At 46.1% G+C, this 17,823-nt stretch overlaps 1 protein-coding gene across 5 annotated transcripts in view; it reads right to left on the bottom strand.

Annotated features, from left to right (window-relative positions):
* raraa (retinoic acid receptor, alpha a) overlaps positions 1-17,823 on the bottom strand; it is a 125,290-nt gene that overhangs the window by 27,765 nt on the left and 79,702 nt on the right. Inside the window, exon 1 of one of the 5 annotated variants that reach the window (XM_072372950.1) lies at positions 6,202-7,192. The exons of 3 other annotated variants lie outside the window; for them this stretch is intronic. In XM_072372950.1, coding sequence (XP_072229051.1) covers positions 6,202-6,379 — 178 coding nt within the window. In that variant the 5' untranslated portion in view covers positions 6,380-7,192. Of the gene's footprint in view, positions 1-6,201; positions 7,193-17,823 lie in introns of those variants that run through there. One more of the 5 variants, XM_072372954.1, reaches the window with a different exon arrangement.

Below are 17,823 nucleotides of genomic sequence, written 5' to 3'. Positions count from 1 at the left end.
CATTCCAGTCCCAGGTGGGTCTTTGAGAGTCAAATGTCAGAGGCCAGGCTGCAACCAAACACATAATGAATATGAAATGATTCAGAGGGACTGTGGGAAAGAGACAAGAGTGGCTGTGCAGACTGTCCTGGTTGCTGTGTCACCAAGTGGGACCAGACTGAGTCTAGCTGAGCAGGGCTGGACCTGGACGATATGAACAGGCGATACACAATATGGATATCCAATGTTACTTGAGAAACACGCTTCCATAAATCAAGACAAAAAGTTTAGCCTTCTTCTCTTTGTATGTGTCCTTGGGGTCTGCTAAAAAGAAATAATAAAAAAAAAAAAACACCCACACGCCCATCAGGTATTATAGTAGCTCAGAAAGATAGGCTTCCCTTATGAGATCATCCGACACGTCGAGGATCTTTTTCTCTATCTTTGGAGATGGGCTGCTAGCTTGTTAAAAGCACGGCTCTCGCTGAGGGGCCTTTGCTTTTGTGCGCGGAAAATAAATAGGGTTAAGTCTGAGTGATTCAGACCTCTTTTCAGAACGTGTTTCATGCATTAAACACAAACATGAGCGGAGCATTCTCCCCTGCTCCTCCATTAACAAAACTGACTGAGACGGCAGCAACACAGTGCTATTTTTTGCCCCAGCAGAACTGCCAGCCTCTTGTATTTTTAGCACACTAACCTCTACCCTATTTTCTTGGCTGTCCCATTCTCAAAATAGGAGGGCATTCCACTGTGATGCGTGTTGTGTGTGAGTGTGTGTGTGAGCTACTTGAGGTGTGCACAGTTGTCATCCATGTGACGTTAACACAGATCCCCAGAGGGGGACTCAGGAATAAGTGTGTTGGTGGAAACAACAGTCCTGTGCTTTGGCCTAGAGCGAGTGGCCTGAGAAGATGGTTAACTGCACAGGGGAGGCAGAGGCAGCCAGAGGGCCTCCGCAACTGATGAAACAAAGCAACATACGATGTAATCACTCTATACACAGCAGATGCTGGGGAAAAAAAAAAAGGTGGATGGAGGGCAAAAAGAAATCTTGTAAAATATGAGGGGAAATTAGGCCAGGGGAACATTAAAGATTAATCGTGACACCGACAGCCAGGCTCTGGCGTGCCACGCGAAGAAATGCCACCATGGAGATGGAAACAGAGGTAGAGGTAGAGAAAGTGTGTGGGAGAAAAGAGACACTTTGAGACTGAAAATGCCGCGCAGATGAATTCTGGGGTGATGAATGTCCGCGGTTCAATACCCAGATGAATTTAAGTGTGTTCCATTATGGGAGGCTGGGGATAAAACATGGAGATGGGCTGGAGAGATAGGAATGGGAGAGTGTGTCGGTGAACTAGCCATGCAGAGCCCATTGCGAACAAGCCATCTGTAGAAATAAGTAAAGAAGTGATTACAACAGGCCCAGCTCAATTTCTGACAGTTGATGCTTGACTGCCCCTGTAGAGATGAATTGATTTAAATGAAGAAGCTATGAATATTTTATAGGGCCGACCCTCCTCTCCCTCCCCTCCTGCCTTTCACCTGAACAGTTTTGATCTTCTCTCCACCCATGTGTCTGTGCTTGTATACGTGTGTATATGTGTGCGTTAGCCGCCGCAGGACAGACGAGAGGGAGGGGGGGGGGGATTATTGATAGTGAGATTACGACCCTATTGTCACAATGTCTGCAATCAGCTGCCTTCTTTAAGCCCTGATGAATCAATGACATTGCCTGGATCTTTTCTGTCTACCCTGCTTTGTTCATCAAAGTGAGCTTTGCAAAGTACACCAACCCTTGTTTGGGGATTTAGCGTCAAGCCAAACGGGTGTACAGTACACCGACTGATGCCTCTGGCTAATTCTCTCTACAAACAAGCTGGGGCCCATCGGTGATTATGAGCGGACTGTTCGTGTGTGGACAAAAGGGGGAAAAAAGAAAACTGTCCGGAGAAAAGAGAAATGACACTGAACTTTTAATGTATGCAAAATGACTCCAACATACTGCACGCTAAACCCCAAGAGCACATCAAAGTTACCAGTCAGCTCCAGCATTTGTTTGTGCGTGTCGAAAAGCCAGTTGCTCTGCCAATGTTCAATGCGACGGACCACACCCATTCATTATACCTTAAAAAGTGACTGAAACAACAGGCCCTAAAACAGAAAACATGTGTCTGTTGCTCTTGTTAACCTTCCAGCTGGATGAACATCCCGCTCTGGGGGCATCTCAATTTAGTAAACGATGAATTGCATTAAAAAAGGGAAGCAACAGCTTTGAAGGTTGGTGGCAAGGTGCTGTTTTGGGAGCGAGTGATGGCAGGTTGTGAAATGCTGCCCTGCGGCCGTTCCCAGGAGAGTGGCAGCGGCACCGTTGAACTCATTTCACCCTTTTGCCATTGCAAACATACCTTGATGACAAAATGTGTTATTGATGTTCACCTGAAAGCAGGCGTGTTCCTTTGGACAAACTGATCTCTCCTTCTCTTTTACACACACACACACACACACACACCGTGGCGTTCCAGGCTTTCAGGCCACTAAATCACTGTCGCCATTGGCTGTGAGGTTTCAGGCAGACGTGGCACAATGAGGATTCTGCCTGATGCTTCCCTTCCCTGAGAGAACATAGGACCTTGCCTCAGTGCTGTCCATCTATTCAGTCAGTCCCATCAAGCTGGGATCAACAAAGCTCGAGAAAGAGAACTGAAACAGCCAGTCCATGACAGAATTAAGGCGCATGTATGTAGAAAAGCATGCAGTAGATTATGAAAGGGCTAAGGGCTTGACACTGACAAAGACTGAAAATTGAAAACTGACATTCAGGATTATTTAAGACCTGACATTTGCATTACTGCATCATGTCAAAGGCCCAAGCTGTACTCTATATTAAAGCTGTAAGTAGCTTTGCTGGGAAATCCCAGGTGGATTGTTGAATATAATAAATTTAGTACTTCATGTTCTGCCATAGCTGATGACTCTTATCCAACCGTTTACGAAAGCTACCCCCCCCCTTTTCAGAAACTGACAGTATCCTGGCCAGTTCTGTTTATGGACAGAACTCTGTTTATATTATGTTGTTCTCGTTTTCCCAGTTCTCAGGACACGCTAGCCAAATAAAATCTGCATTAAAGAGCACAGAGGAAGTGACAGTTTTGGTTCTTATGCCCTGCTAATGCCAAAACGTCACTTCCAGTCTTCACACTGCCTGACAGAACTAACCATCAGGGACATTTGTGCTGATCTACCTGATCCTGCAGCTTCTGAGAAAGCCAAAAAAACTAAAGAAGTTAATGTTTTACCAGAAACCTCAGACTTTCTGTCATGAAAGCCACATAATTCCAACCAACCTCTCTCATCAACAACACTGAAAATGCATCCTGCTCATACAGTCCATTGCACCAAGAAACAATAAAGCGCCATCTGTTTTTTCATGGGCCTCATCTCCTGCAAGGCAAGAGGACTTCCGTGCTTAAATACCACATGAGTCAGATTAAGCTGCCTGTCACTTGCCTCTCAAGACACACATCGCTCATGTAGCCCATTTTGCGTCCCTTTACTTCAGAAGGCAAACTAGCTAAAGCTCATCTTCCCTTCTGCTTTGTCTCCACTGTATGGAAATCCCTGGTGATCGCTTTCCTTTATACTGTGGACAGCCAGAGAAGAAAGACAAAAAGAAAAAAAGAAAAAGAACAAACAGCCAATGGACTGCTGGGCATTTGAGCCCCTGATGCAATCCCTCTTTGCTTCTACCCCCTCTTCTTTTTTTTTCCTTTTTTTTTTTAAAGTGTGAGACAGTCATGTGAACAAGGTCATGCACATTCTTTCATGCATGAGCCCCAAACTGTTGTAAGGATTCTGACAGGCGCTCTGTGAGAAATCAAGGGCATTTAATCTGCAAGGCTCGGGACTTTTCACCACAGACACTCATAATCAGTGCTCTGAATATAACCAAATTACAAGCAGCTTGCTCACACTGCCTGCGACTGCAAACCTGTGCTGACAGACGCTGGAGGAGAACAGTCAAACAGCTGAAGAGGAGGCATCTTTAAAGAACTAATAACATCAGGGATGAGGCATCCCTAAGATCTGGATTCACGCCCAGCTCCCTTAATGGGTCCAGAAGGCCATTTTAGGCCAGATTCACTTCAGCGAAGATGTCACTGGGTGCACTTTTAGAGCCAGAGAGCTCCTCGATAAAGCCTATAATGAATAGTTAGATCCAATGTGGAGAGGCAGAAAAAACAGAGGCCCAAAAAAAGAAAAAGCACTGAAGGGGTAAAAAAAAAAAAGGAAGAAGAAGAAGAAGAAAAAAAAAGTCTACCAGCTATTCATTTCTAAATACACGTGCAGAGGAACATACCATGAGACTGCAGTCTGTGATTTTTGTATATTTTTTTTTAGGGGGGAAAAACAGCAGAGGAACATATGAAGCCCGATGTTTTTTTGGATTGTCGTGTGCTTTTTTAACCTGGTTGGTTTGGATTCCTGCTTAAGAACGGGAGCTAGAATGAAGAAATCTCACTCTGTTTAGTTTCTACCCCTATTATCCAATAAGCCTACGAGCCACGTGAAGACACTAACGGATGATGTGCCTCTCTACAGTCCCCCATCAACATCCCCCGGATGTGCATTAAATTTTTTATTACATTCAGGCAGTAAGGCAAAGAGCAGCTATGCAACCCCCCACCTTAAACACACACACACACACACTATTCCTGCAATTCCCCCTTTGAGCAAAACAATGTGGAGTTGAGGGATCAGAGGTCTTTTCCTGGGCCAAACCCCCACAGTCTCCCTCAGACGAGCTCACATGGTTTGAATCAATGCTGCCACTAGAACTGCTTAGTTGACCAGCTCAATATGTACCGTCAAGCTTGCTGAATATCTGCTTTAAAAAGAATATTTGCCTCTTTGCGTCAGGAAGAAAACCTCTAATCTCATCTCACTCGGAGAAGCAAGCATTGACAGAGAGGGATGGAGACAAGACAACAAACGCAAACAAAACTGTTTTTGGGTGCTTTTGTTATCGCTGCCAAACGTCAGAATATCCAGTCGAAATTTCCCTTTGTTTCTATAGTCTTGAGACGAGGAGGAAATTGGCCCTTAAGAGCCTGTGGAGATTCCTGCCTTTTTTTTTTTTTTTTAACGCTCCCACTGCAGTGAAAGACAACAGAACCATCTCCTCTATAAAGGCCTGCCTGAGCTTCGTGCGGTGCAGCCCCATTGGAGGTAAAGAATGGGACAGGCCTCTGCCATACTCTGTTGTTGCAATAAAACTCTCTCTTATTGCAGCAGATGCATCAGTAAAAAGAAGCCCCCCCCCCCCCCCCCTACCTACCCACCCCGCAGTTGCTGGTGGTTGCTCACCATATAAAAACCAAACACGCGCACAAAGAGAAGAAAAATCACTGATCTGAACTCAGTCTCCCTGATGAAAGCACTGTAAAAAAAAAAAAAAAAAAAAATCAGATGTTATTTATAGACCTTGCCTGCCATCCTTACTTCTGGACACGTGAGCTGACAAACACTCGTTTCACATTGCGTTTTGCAGGAATTTGCATTCTAACGCAAGACCTGTGTTGGTGTGTGTGCGTGTGTGTGTGCGCCTTAAACACTATGCATGGGAGCAAACTGCGCTTTAATTTGTTACCCTGCACTGCAAACCACAAATCACTGGTTGAAAATAAGTGCAAAGATGGTGTCAGGCCTGAAACATCAAATAAAAAGGTGTCCAAGTGGAGTCTGGGCTGCTGCTGATGCTGCTCAGGAGCTCTGGCCGAGGGTGCAGCTATTCAGATTACCAAAATGAGCAAAGGATAACTGTCGGGGACGTTTGAGCTGATTAACGCTGGCGTGGCTTGCAAAACATTGTATTAAAAGTGCACATTTCAGGAATACCAAAGCTTTAGATTAAGTTGGCTTGGATCACAGCGCATCGGTCGAGCTGGGATGAGAAAATATACATAACTCAGGCGCGTTCTGAGACATAAACAGATGTGGGAGAACGAAACTGGGTCAAGTGTATAGATTGCAGGAAGGAGCCTCGCTGATGGTGACAACATGCAACGCTGCTCGGCACATATTATGATGTTCACGTAGTTGATGGGGGGCTGACAATTTGAGCTGCAGCTGTAAAGTGACAGAAATACCACATCACAGATACAAACATACAGACTTTAAATTCCCACAATAGTGGGATAAAGTTGGAGAGGCACCTACAGTGATTGGAGCCGTTCCAGTGCTGGTTTCTGATGGACGTGCTGTACGGATGGGGCGCTCCGGGCACCAGTCCTTTTTCCGGGATCAAGCATCCTCTGCTCTGGTTGTAGTAATCCATCATTAAAAAGGGGTTCGGGCTGGGATTCAGTCCCACAACGTCCACACTCTCGTACATCATACGCAGCAGGGAGACGACGGGGAAAGATTATATTAAAAAAAAAACAAGTGTCGTAGCGCACGCAGGAACAGCCGAGCCGTGTGGGTTTCTGCTCGCCACCAGAGGTAGAATCTGAGGGGGCCAAACGGAGGGGAAACGGCATCAAAATCGAGGGGAAAGTGATAAATCCAGACACAGCGGGGACATCTGAACATTTGGCATATTTTCACTGACTGAAAACAAAAACAGACCAGCGTGCGCGGAACAGCCTAATCGGCTTCGCTCAATTTGAAAACATTATCTAAAAGAACAGTCTGCATTGTGTCCAGCGTAGGAATACGACACAATAAATAAAGCGAAAGGGAGAAAACTTCAGCTGAATGTGTCGGTTCTGTCGGCCTCGCTAAAAACACGGAGCAACATATGAGGCTCTATCTTAGACGACAAAGAAGAGGTTAAAAACGAATTAAAATCCAGTGAACACAGAATGCAAATCTCCTTAGTCCGTGGCGGCAGCACGCGGAAACTGTGGATGTGGATGCAGGCGTCCGAATCGCAGAGGAGATTCCGCGGAGTTGTAGTTCGTCCTTTGGGTTACGGTCGGTTGTCCCGTTCGCGCCCGCCGTGGGTGGACTCCTGTCAGCTCCGCGGATGAACCGGCGTCCTTCTGTGCACTGCACCAACCAGTCGCTTCCCTCGTTCAGACCCCGAGCTCCGACATCCAGCTCCGTGCAAAACATGCGGCACCGCCTTGTTAGAATTTCGAGAGAGACGCCTAAATCATTCCCACAGCGATCCGAGCGGCTATCATATCCTGCAGAAATGTGACAAGGCTCAGCAGCTGAGGACTTTGGCTCCACCTCCACTGGGCTCTTCCCTCCTCCTCCTCCTCCTCCCCCCCTTTCTGCCTCCCCTCAGAGCCTTTCATGCGTCGCTCCTCCTCCGTTTAACCCCTTCAGGGACGTCACCATGGATCTCCCTCTCTCTGCACACTGGAACTGCATGAAGCGGTGAGGGGAGAGCCCGCCACCCTCCCTAAAACCGAGCGGCGGGGGCTTTAAAAAGGAATGTATTTGAGGACACGATGTCGTTATATAAGCCCAGTAATTAGTCTTTCATATTTTTACACGCAGTTCATGGACACAATGAGAGCTGCCACAGAAAGCATCTTTCTTGCTCTTTCTCCTGGAAGTTCCTCCTCAGTTCTCACTCTCTATTTGGGCTCCTCCTTCCAACTAATTTGACCCCCATCAGTCTCTACCCTCCGATTTTTTTTCTCCCCAAGCCCCTGTCTCCCTAATTTGCCTAATGCTATGCTGCTGAACTTTTCTTGAACCCAGGGAAGAAGGCAGCCTCACCTCCTGGTGACCCACTGGCTGACTCGGATTCGCCTCTCTGGCTTGTTCTCATCTCACATTATTCAAGGTTTCCCACCTTGTACACCAAGAGTAACACCATTACAGTTTTCCTCGAGTGCTGCCCATAGAGGCGCCTCGGTTCACACAGCCCACATCAAAAAAAAACAAAAGTGGCAAAGTCACCCAGTCATAGTAAGTCCCACTTTTCTCCCGGTTCACTTACAGCTGGAGTAAAGGAAGTTGCTTTGCCTCAGAGTGGCGTCAGGTCTCCCGTGAAATGTTACTCTGCTATTACTCTGCAACATTCCATGCAGCATTGTCGCTTCCTTGTCATGCAAACGTGCAGCTGTGCCAGGCCCGAGGTTCAACTCAACCCCAAAAGCGCTGCGGCAGAACTATGAAAGCGTGAAGTTTGACTTTAAAAGCCACGTGATGCAAATACCTTCCAGTGCTGCATTAGGATGGAAACAATAGAAGCAATTCACCACCTTCCAAACACAGCTCGTCACAAACTCACTACCAGTCCCATGGGACTGTTATGTGATCAAGGCTGTAATCACCTGTGTGTATTTCTTTCTTTTACTTTGAAGCTGCCAGCACAACTTCGATATAATCAAAGGCTACATACTCTATGATAGAATCAAACGCGTCTCCTCACTGATTAGAACACCCCGACAAAGTTGGGAGCCTGCGAGTGTCTGAGCTCCTCGCAGCTTCTCGGCTGTCGTGTTTCATTGTTAAGCAAATCTGAAGAGAGGTTTTAAAAACTCACCGAAAAAAAAAAGTTAATTAAGTCGTGTTTCCATTACCTGGTGTGGAGGAAATAAACTAGGACATGTATAGTCGTCAGAAGGTGGTGCACAGGCTACATAACGTGTGGAAGTAATAATCACTCGTGGGAGCAAACCGGAAGCACAAGTTGGGACATTAGAAGACATAAACAAAAGCAACTGCCTTGGATATATCAAAGAGAGGGGAAAAAAATGGAGAGATGTGTTCAGGAGGTTGTTTTTTGTTTTTTTTTTGATTGATGGAAATCAGCTGTGCTTCCAGATGGGCAATATTTTAGCATCTCAGTGTGGATCAGTTTTTCAAAATTTGCTCGGGTGGGCAGAAACTGTTTAAAAAATATCTGCATTGATGTAAAAACTCAACTAAAAATAAATGACACCTCTGATGAGGGACGATCCCTCACCTCCCCCCTTTGTCTCTTACACCTGAGCAACAGGCCACAGCTGGGTCTGACCAGTGCAGTTTTTGAAAAGGATTATCAGCATGGAGACTGGCGGGGGGCTTTGCCTGCTCCACCCCCGCTGACTGTGACACTTATTTAATGCAGACCCCGGTGTGTTTACCCTCCCTGATAAGAGCCAATGCGCAGGCCTCGGCCATGGTGACCCCTTGCCTGCATTGATAGCCACACATTCCTTGACAGGATTAGCCCTATGAGTAATGGCTGTCAGAAAATGCTAATTTTCCAGGCTTTGTTTTCTTCTCCAAGGGGAGAGCATTCATCCTCGAGTGATACCCCGTGATTGCATAGGACAAGCATAACAGACTGTTGATCATTACTTAATAGGGGAGGGAGGGGTAAGAGATAAGACTGAAATGAAGACGTCTTTTCCCACAACTTTCCCACTTTATTATTAGACAAAGAAGTAACTTTGCTATGCTGAAAGAAAAAGAAAAACCCAACTTAATATATCCAAGAGATTATGGATGAATAGAGACTACAGACACCGTTATGGCTGCTGTTGTTGGCCTTCATGCGTTCACATCTCCTTCCCAATGTGTGCTTTCAAATGGCATGTCGGTATGGCAGAGACATGACAACAGTGTCATCTTGCCAGCTCTCAGCTCTTTAATAGCTTCAGTGCCAGCACAGAAGCATAAGAACGTCGTCCCATCGTTCCCTCTCTGTGCCTCAGAAATACGGCCAATTCGGGACGCCCAATTACCATAAAAGGAAGGTCTCTGCATTATGTAAGGGGGGAGTGCAACAGGGAGAAGATGTGGACTGCACAAAGTGTATAAGCATGCATTCATGTAAGCTCTGGGGCTCACGTATGACAACCACTGCCACAAATACAGGGAAAGTAAAGAGATGTCACTACTGTGACTTCATCACTCCGTAAACACTGTAAAAAAAAAAAAGAGAGAGAGAGAAGAAGAGCGGGAGCACAAGAGCCACAAGAGGTCCTGACCACATTAACACACCAGTCCAGGTGGCCGTACGTGTTCTAGCGTCAACAAGCGCCACACTCCTGAGAACATGAAAAAGTACTTTAGTGCAGCAAAGCCAGGGAGAATGAGATCGTGTCCCAGCCTCTTAAGTTGTCGCTGCGAGCCGAGACTTGGATGTGGGGCTCGAGCTTCAAGGCGCGGTAGCGTAAAAAAACAGACATACTGTTGGCGAGGCCTGATCCAAGCGACATTCAGATGAGGAGGAGTCACAGAAATCAATGCTTATCGAACGACAAATAGTTTAAGGGGACAGCAGAAGAGTCCACGATTTGAAGCAACGTAAATGAGAGTCCAGCAAAGACATGCGGGAGGGGGGAGAGAGGAGAGGGATTTTAGGAGGCGATTCTAAGAGTTTTATGGGCTAGGGTGGAGAGGAGATTGCTGGCTAGACCTTGAGGGTGTCAAACTACTTTTACTGCCCCCACTCTCCTTCTCTCTCAATCCAATCAGGGGTGTTTGGAAGCAGTAAAAAGTGCTTCCATTGCCATTCCTTCCCCAAGGAGATGAGCCGGCAGGTTAGAACAAACAATAGGTTGTTTTGTCATTTGGATTATTGTGCATGATAAAAGAAGGAGGGAGAGCACATTTTCTGCAAATGCACAAAGTGGAGTCAACAGTGACAGAGCAGACCTTGGTTCAACTAATCAGTGAGTATTTGTGTTGAATGTTCAGCAGATTCTGGAGATGATCCACCAACATCTGCAATAAGCCGTCCTTTGACCCTTGTGTTCCCGCACTCTGGAGAACATTTTCTTTCCCTCTGTGGCTCTGAACATCTCCTGCACAGGCCGTTCCTTTATTGGAGTGGACATTCAAATCAAAACACAATCAAATTGTCTTAAAGTCATGGAAAAATCTGCTGAGCTCTGGCTGCCTGGAGACACATAACAGGTTAGAGAAAGAAAAAAAAAAACAGACGTATCTCTAGGACAACACTTGGCTTGGGTAAAAACCATCTCCTGACGAGATAAGGCCAGACATGTTCAAGTTAGAATAGCCAGGGCCTAATTTTAGAGTTCCTGTCTGCTTTTGTGGCTACTACACAAACAGGCTCTCAAAGCTACACCTCCCCCCAAGCACTCCTGCACATGTGCCAGCAGATGGCTAATGCCCAGACGATAAAAGAAGTTGGGACAAGCCTCGGCAAAGCTTTCTATCGTTCTTAAATCTTCCTGGCGACCTAATAAAGCAACACAGCAGGGAGAGACAGATTCAGAAGGGAGGCACTGTAAGGAGCTGAAATGTGTCCCGATTCGAGAGGCAACAAGACATGCGAGGATAATGATTGTGTCAGTCCAGAGATCTGTGAAGCCGCGGGACAACATTGTGCACGTCGGCAGCATTATCCTATGACTGCAATGACCAGCGTTCTAATCCCCCCCCCCCCCCCCCTACTGCTTGCACAGGCCAAGTAGCTGACTTCCTCATGCCAGGATCACATCTCCCCTGATGGCATGCCTGTGTGCCACAGTGCATGTCTGCTTTCAAGTCTACCTGAAACTCTGCAACCTGTGCTTTACCGCTCCGTTCCTCTTACTGTCCTTAGCCGTTTCTGTGTGTGTGTTTGTTTGTTTGTTTGCACAGCTGCTTTTGCACAGCTGCTTTTGCGCAGCCCGTACAGGCAGCACCCGCCAAACCCAACAGCTGTGCCCCCCCCCCGACAGCGAGCCAATCTGTAATGAGGGCCCGACCCTTTCGATGTGAAAACAAGCTCCAGTTATCGATGAGCACTGGATCACTTCCACCTCCTTGCTGTCAGTCTCCTGGATGCACACACACACACATACAAGCCCTGAGCCAAAGTTAAACTGTTCTATAGATCTCAGTACTGGTGCTTTTCTGTCCACAGTGTGTGTGTGTGTGTCTGTGTGTGTCTTCTTTAAATAGACCCTCTTAGTGGCTGCATGGATCTTTGTGAAAGTACCCCCCGATCATTATCCCTTTAATGTCCTTCCGACAGCAGATTCCAGCATTTATGGTACAGGCCTATATCTGCCCATAAAGCCTTTTATTGTTTAGCCGAGCTCTATGGTGGCCGTAACCTGGTTTTCCCATTTTTTATGGGGACCTTCACTATATCACTGGGGGGAGGACAAAGCTGCCCACCTTCAGTGTTTACCAAAGTATGGCCTACTCATAAATCCATCGTGGCTGGCGGCATTCTGGAAATACCTCAGCAGAGGAAAAGAGAAGGAGACGGGGGAGGGGGGAGGAGACGCAGGTCATACCATAGCATGTAATCATCTACAGTCTCCAGCCTTAAGTTAGAGAGCCCATCTACTCAACTATCATTAGGCTTATGTTCCTTTGCAGCAAGTCCATCACCCAGCAAATAAAAAGAAAATTGCAATGGATGTTACCCCAGAGGAAGGATTTCTCCATATCAGTCATCCCAGACTTGGAGTGGTCCCCATTTGCTGTCAGAAACAGGGAGACACTTAGTGCCTACAGTTGGACACAGATTTAATACCATTAAGAAAGAAAAGAGGGACAGGGATGAAAAAAAGAGGCACTTTGTGCTTCTTAGAGCACAATTTCAGCGACATCTTGCTTCATTTCCACATCCGACACTCAGTGCCAAGTATTGGGAATACCACTGAAGAAAAAGACATAAGGTAACTACTCAACTGAGTAAAGAGTGAGAAACAGGCACGGAGAATAGTGTGAGGAGGTTGATGAAGCAGATGATCTCCAGCAATGTCGCACAGAGGGACACAATGAGAGCACAGAAAAACAAAAAGACTTCCATTCATCACAGCTTATTATGCTTTGGATTTTGCCTCTTTTGCCCAATTGGAGGCATTTCGTCTCCCGTCAGAGATCTGAACATTTCCCTCCGCCCCTTTCACTGCTTTTGCTCTCTTTAGAATTTGAAGTGCGACTGAGAGCCAATTTGCCGTTTTCCATTCAGAAGTGTGATGCTGGAGGGGATCTAAGAGGAGGTGGAAAGGGGGAGGCTTAGCGGTTCGCTTTAAGTGGATTGCCCTCTGTCTTGTTGTCCCCAACCCAAAGCATTATAACACTTTTGGGAGTGACCTCCATTTGAGCGGTGCCCCTAACACCAGCACCAGGCAGGGCACACCGATTGTTGTGCTTGTTGCACAAAGAATGAATGTGACCCACAGACACACAAACACGTTGGATAACCGCAGGCTGAATATGTACTCAACACTCTCCGACACTGTGGTGTGTGTGTGTGTGTGTGTGTGTGAGAGAGAGAGAGTGTGCACACGTGTGGGTGGAGTGGGGCGGGGGTATGTGTAATACAGCTCTAATCCTGCCTTGTTCTGTCATAAAACCGACTGCTCTCTCCTGGGCACCTTGCTCGCTGCATCCTGATTTTCATGTTTTAAGCGCACATACTTCTGTGGATGCACACGATCCCCCAAAGTAAGGTGAAATGTTGTGGAGTCTCGAGCTGCTTCAGATGTTAATGAAAGTTGTGAAATCCCCTGCTTAGTCAGCAACTTGGGAACTGGGGACAACAGAGTCTCTTGGGAGAGGAACCGACTGCTGCAGCTCAGACAAATGACAAATGCCCCTGCCATCGTCACCACCGTGGCCCCTGATGCCCTGCCTTCTACAGAGAGGTGGTGGTGGGGGTCGGCCTCATTCTTACTTGGGATGGGAGGCAGGAGGAGGGTTAATGGAATGGATGACTCTGCCACGTTAAAAAGAGGAGAAAACAGACCAGTGAGGGTGAGGGAGGAGGTCCCATCAACATTTCAATAAATGGGGTGTGGCGAATGCCCTCTGTCTCTTACTGCCCACCACACAACCCTGCCGGGCTCTAAAGCGTGTGCATATATATTCATGTGCACGAAAGACAGGGGGTTCATTGAATGAAAGAAGTCCCAGAGGTGCGTACAGCTGGGGACAACCCTGACAGTCAATACTGTCCCACCAGAGCACATTTTCGTTGTGTTGTGGTTACTTCTGCAGTCCATGAGTTTACACAGCTAAGCCACAGGCAGCAGAAAAGAGGCATGTGAGGCTCGGACAGCAAACCCGGGGAACTGCTGTGGAAATTGATGTGAACTTTCTGCTCTTGGGGCCTGGCGAGTTGAATTTAGGTGGTAATGAAAAAACAAACTCTGAGGAAAATAGGGAAGTAATGAAAACATGACCGACATCACATGGTTTTTCATATGCCAAAACGTGCATCTGTGTCTCTCAGCACAGAGAGGCTGTTGTGCTGTTACTTAACAATGTTACACGTATCATTGCGATCTCAGACTCTCACAGACTGGAACTTTTTCAATAAACAGATCTGCACCAACAAGTAGAGGTGTTAAAGAGGTGCAAAAGTGGGGGATTCTTCATTTAGTTCCATTTAATCATTAAAAAAAGTTTCCTCTTACTTTAGAACCACTTTACCTAGTTTTGAAAAGCTGAAATTATCCAACGTTGCAGATTTTTCTTTCTAAAAAAATAAATAAATAATAGCATGGTTTGGCTGTGGACTGATCGTATCCATTGGCAGTCACTATGACAACCCAAGCCATCTGTGATGGGAACCCGCAGAGAGGGGGGTGTCTCAAAAGTAAGTAAACAGGCTGATACAAAAAGAGAAAGATCATTATCTGGCCACATCTTGCTATTCTCTGCATGATACCAGGGCAGGAGGAGGGGGTGATACATGAAAAAAGAGGCCTGATAATATTTAACCAGTGGAGCTCTATCATCAATCTGGACCGTCTTTCCCCCTACATCATCAGTCCTCACCCAGAGTTCTGGCCTATTGTCATTCAGGCTGTGGCTCCCTTTCAGTCCGTATTCAATATTTTTGAGCCATTGTTCCACCTTACATGCCCCCTCTGAACTACATTACTTTTCCCACTCTGTGGTGAAAGGGAAGGGGCAACAGCCAGAAAAAAAATAATACGTTAGTGTCAGTAGTAACAAAAACATCAGCTGGCCATGTCAAAAGTCTGGCTTTCGCAAGCATTCTCAATCAGAAACTCCAGTCAAAGGCATGCCCGCCGTCTCAGTTTCTAACCTTATACACACTCTTTTTTTCTCCTGTCTCTACACATACATGCACACATACACACGGTGACCCTGTGGGCTTTCCTGGGCTCTTTGAATGAAAAAGAGAAGTCATTTATCCGACTCTTCTTAGCTGCACCTCGCAGCACCTTTTAAAAACACTCTTTATTCCTCGCTAAGTCTAAAGCTGCACCATACTGACAGCATGATGGAGAGCCCCATTCTGCCTCCCTTTCTTCTCCTTCCTTTCTCTGCTGTCTCTGGAGCTTCTTCTGTCTTTCCATCCTAGCTGCCAAAAAAAAAAAAAAGTGAAGGCTCAGCCTTAGTGATGAGGTAAGAAAGCGTAGGCCTCACATACCTCGACAGGAGTCGAGGTTTTAGATCATTTTCGTGTTTGCTGTGAATAAACAAGGGATGCATATTTGAGTTAGCAACCCAGCTAACTGTCAAGGTGTCTAGACTATTTTTGACCGGAGGTGTGTATGGCTCTTGGTCTATGTGTTTGGACACTGGAGAAGTTTCTATGCAACCAAGCAGACGTCAACACTAACCCCTCGAACCTACTTGGTTACCTCCCGGTCCCGGTGGATGTGTCATCCATCAGCCTCTCTTCCCTCTTTCTCTCCTTACTGCATCCTCATCCGTACACGACGTTAGCCCCACCAATGCAGCTGCTACTACAGATAAGGGTGGCCATCATGGAAAGCTTGATCCAGAACCGTTCTCCTCATAAAGCGTAAGAATAGAAGAGAGCAACAGTGGCAACAAGAGCAACATAAATTAAGGTCTGTGGAGTAAAACTTTCCAAAGTGATAAAAGAAACCTTGTGATCGGACAGCTTTAATTCCTCTAATTTCATGTACATTATCGTATATTTGTCTATGGTCAATTTCATCTAAACACATAGCGTCACAAGAGCAGGTAGCGATGCTGCAGCCCTGTGTCTGTCTGTGAATGTGCTCTTATGTTACAGCCATTAAGGCGCTTTAGTTGAGTAGAATTGCTGCAGGGGTTCAACAGCTCTGAGGTGCAAGAAGCTACTGCAGAGCCTTTTGAATGTGTGAGAGCTGGATCCACTTCAACAAAACATCTGTGAGGGGAAGTGGTGATCCGTGCCCCCTCCTCCTCCCCAGCACCATCACTCTTCTGCCTTTAACAGCTAAACCGGGGTTTACTTTTTGACCTCATGTATTACCAAATCTAAAGCACTTTGACACAGATTTTGCAACAGAGAAATGTAACGACCTTGACACAATAGCGATGACAGGGACAATACAGTAAGTGATGTTCAAAACGCGGCAACAACTAAACGTTTCTACACTTCCCTCATTTGCTGCAACTTCCTCATGTTGCAAAATAGATGATATCCATATGTTCGATAACTGAACACAGTCTTCGGCGTGCTTGCGCTTGTGTGGCAAGCGCTACCAAGCAGCAGCAGCAGCAGCTCCGTCACTGCGTAATCTGGGTCTCCACAGTTCCCACTGCACTGCAGCTGACACGTCTTTGAGCTCACAACAGAACTACAGCTGAAAATGCTAAACACGAATTAATAAAACATTGTGTATACAAGGCTCAGACTTCACATATGCGTGTGGTATTCAAGAGTGAGGCGTGTGTGTGTGCTTTTCCAACAGGGGAGATGGCAAATCATTAAGTGAAGAAACTGTGTGTGAATAATTCACAAAGGACAGAAAGTGACAGTTAACGGGAGTGTGACATAGGACACTAATGCTTTATCCATCCATCCATCCATCCATCCATCCAGTCTCCCTCTCCCCCTTCGCTCCACTATGAGGAGTTCATATAAAGGATAATGGATCTGTTGACATTCATCTGTCCCAAATAGAAATTCACATAAAATATCCCTCTCAGTATTGGACAGCAGGCAAATAACTACACAGCAGCCAAATGAGGGCACGCACACTCTCAAGTATATGTCAGAATTTGAGCACAATGACTCACACCTATTCATTATTCAACAAACCAACAGCGACGCGGTGAATTCAAATATCTAACCATGTGAAAATGCTCTTAAATTGACGGCTGTAAATGTTTAGTGGATTTACATCAGTGTCTTCCAACACTTCACATTAACTTTACATTGAAGGTAAACATTTATCCCATACATGTAAATCAGTCGGTCAAGCAGTCAGTTCGCCTAGAACAGTGGACGACCATTACATTTACATAAAACCACATTTCCTGCCCAACAGCTTGCCCCGGCGACCAGCCGACAACTGGCTGTGTGCTGTAGTCTGGAGTTGAGGGTTTGTCCAGAGAGTTTGTGATGCGAGTTCATGTGAAGTTACGTAAATTAGCCTGGCGGTAATGAGTAATGTCTCTGCTCGAAAAGCAGCCTGGATTACTAGTAGCTACACAAAGTAGTGGCACTGCACCACTGCATTCTACATATTCTGAGGCATTACTCCCAAACCCGTCGAGGTTTTCGGGGTTTTAATTTGGTTTATTTCTTTCTTGTGACGATTGAAAGAAATTATAGGCATAAATAACATACGAATCATCTTGTCACCTTCTGAATATTAACAGCAACATGATGCTAAATCTATAGTTATCGAATATGGAATGGAATGGAATATGCTCCGTGCTACACAAATGACAGAAAACGCACTGTAAAATAATTAGATTTCTGCTGCCGGTATTTTTCAGCCGATAAATCCGGTCGGCCGGCGAACCTGCACACTCTCCCTCCTTTTCTACTTCTCTCATGCAAATGCTGACGCTTGTACACTCATGCTACATACAATCCCCCAAAGGCATGGAGCAGAGACAGTAGCTAAGCTCCTGGCTAAGCTTGGAGTGATAATCACAGTTTGTGTCAGAAAGGCTTCTGCTGAGTAACATTGGCCATTA

The sequence above is a fragment of the Leuresthes tenuis genome, unplaced genomic scaffold (assembly GCF_036924035.1).
Source record: "Leuresthes tenuis unplaced genomic scaffold, fLeuTen1.0.hap1 SCAF_20, whole genome shotgun sequence".
Taxonomy (NCBI): domain Eukaryota; kingdom Metazoa; phylum Chordata; class Actinopteri; order Atheriniformes; family Atherinopsidae; genus Leuresthes; species Leuresthes tenuis.
The sequence above is the reverse complement of the archived record's forward strand: the minus strand, read 5'-3'. Positions and strand labels throughout refer to the sequence as shown.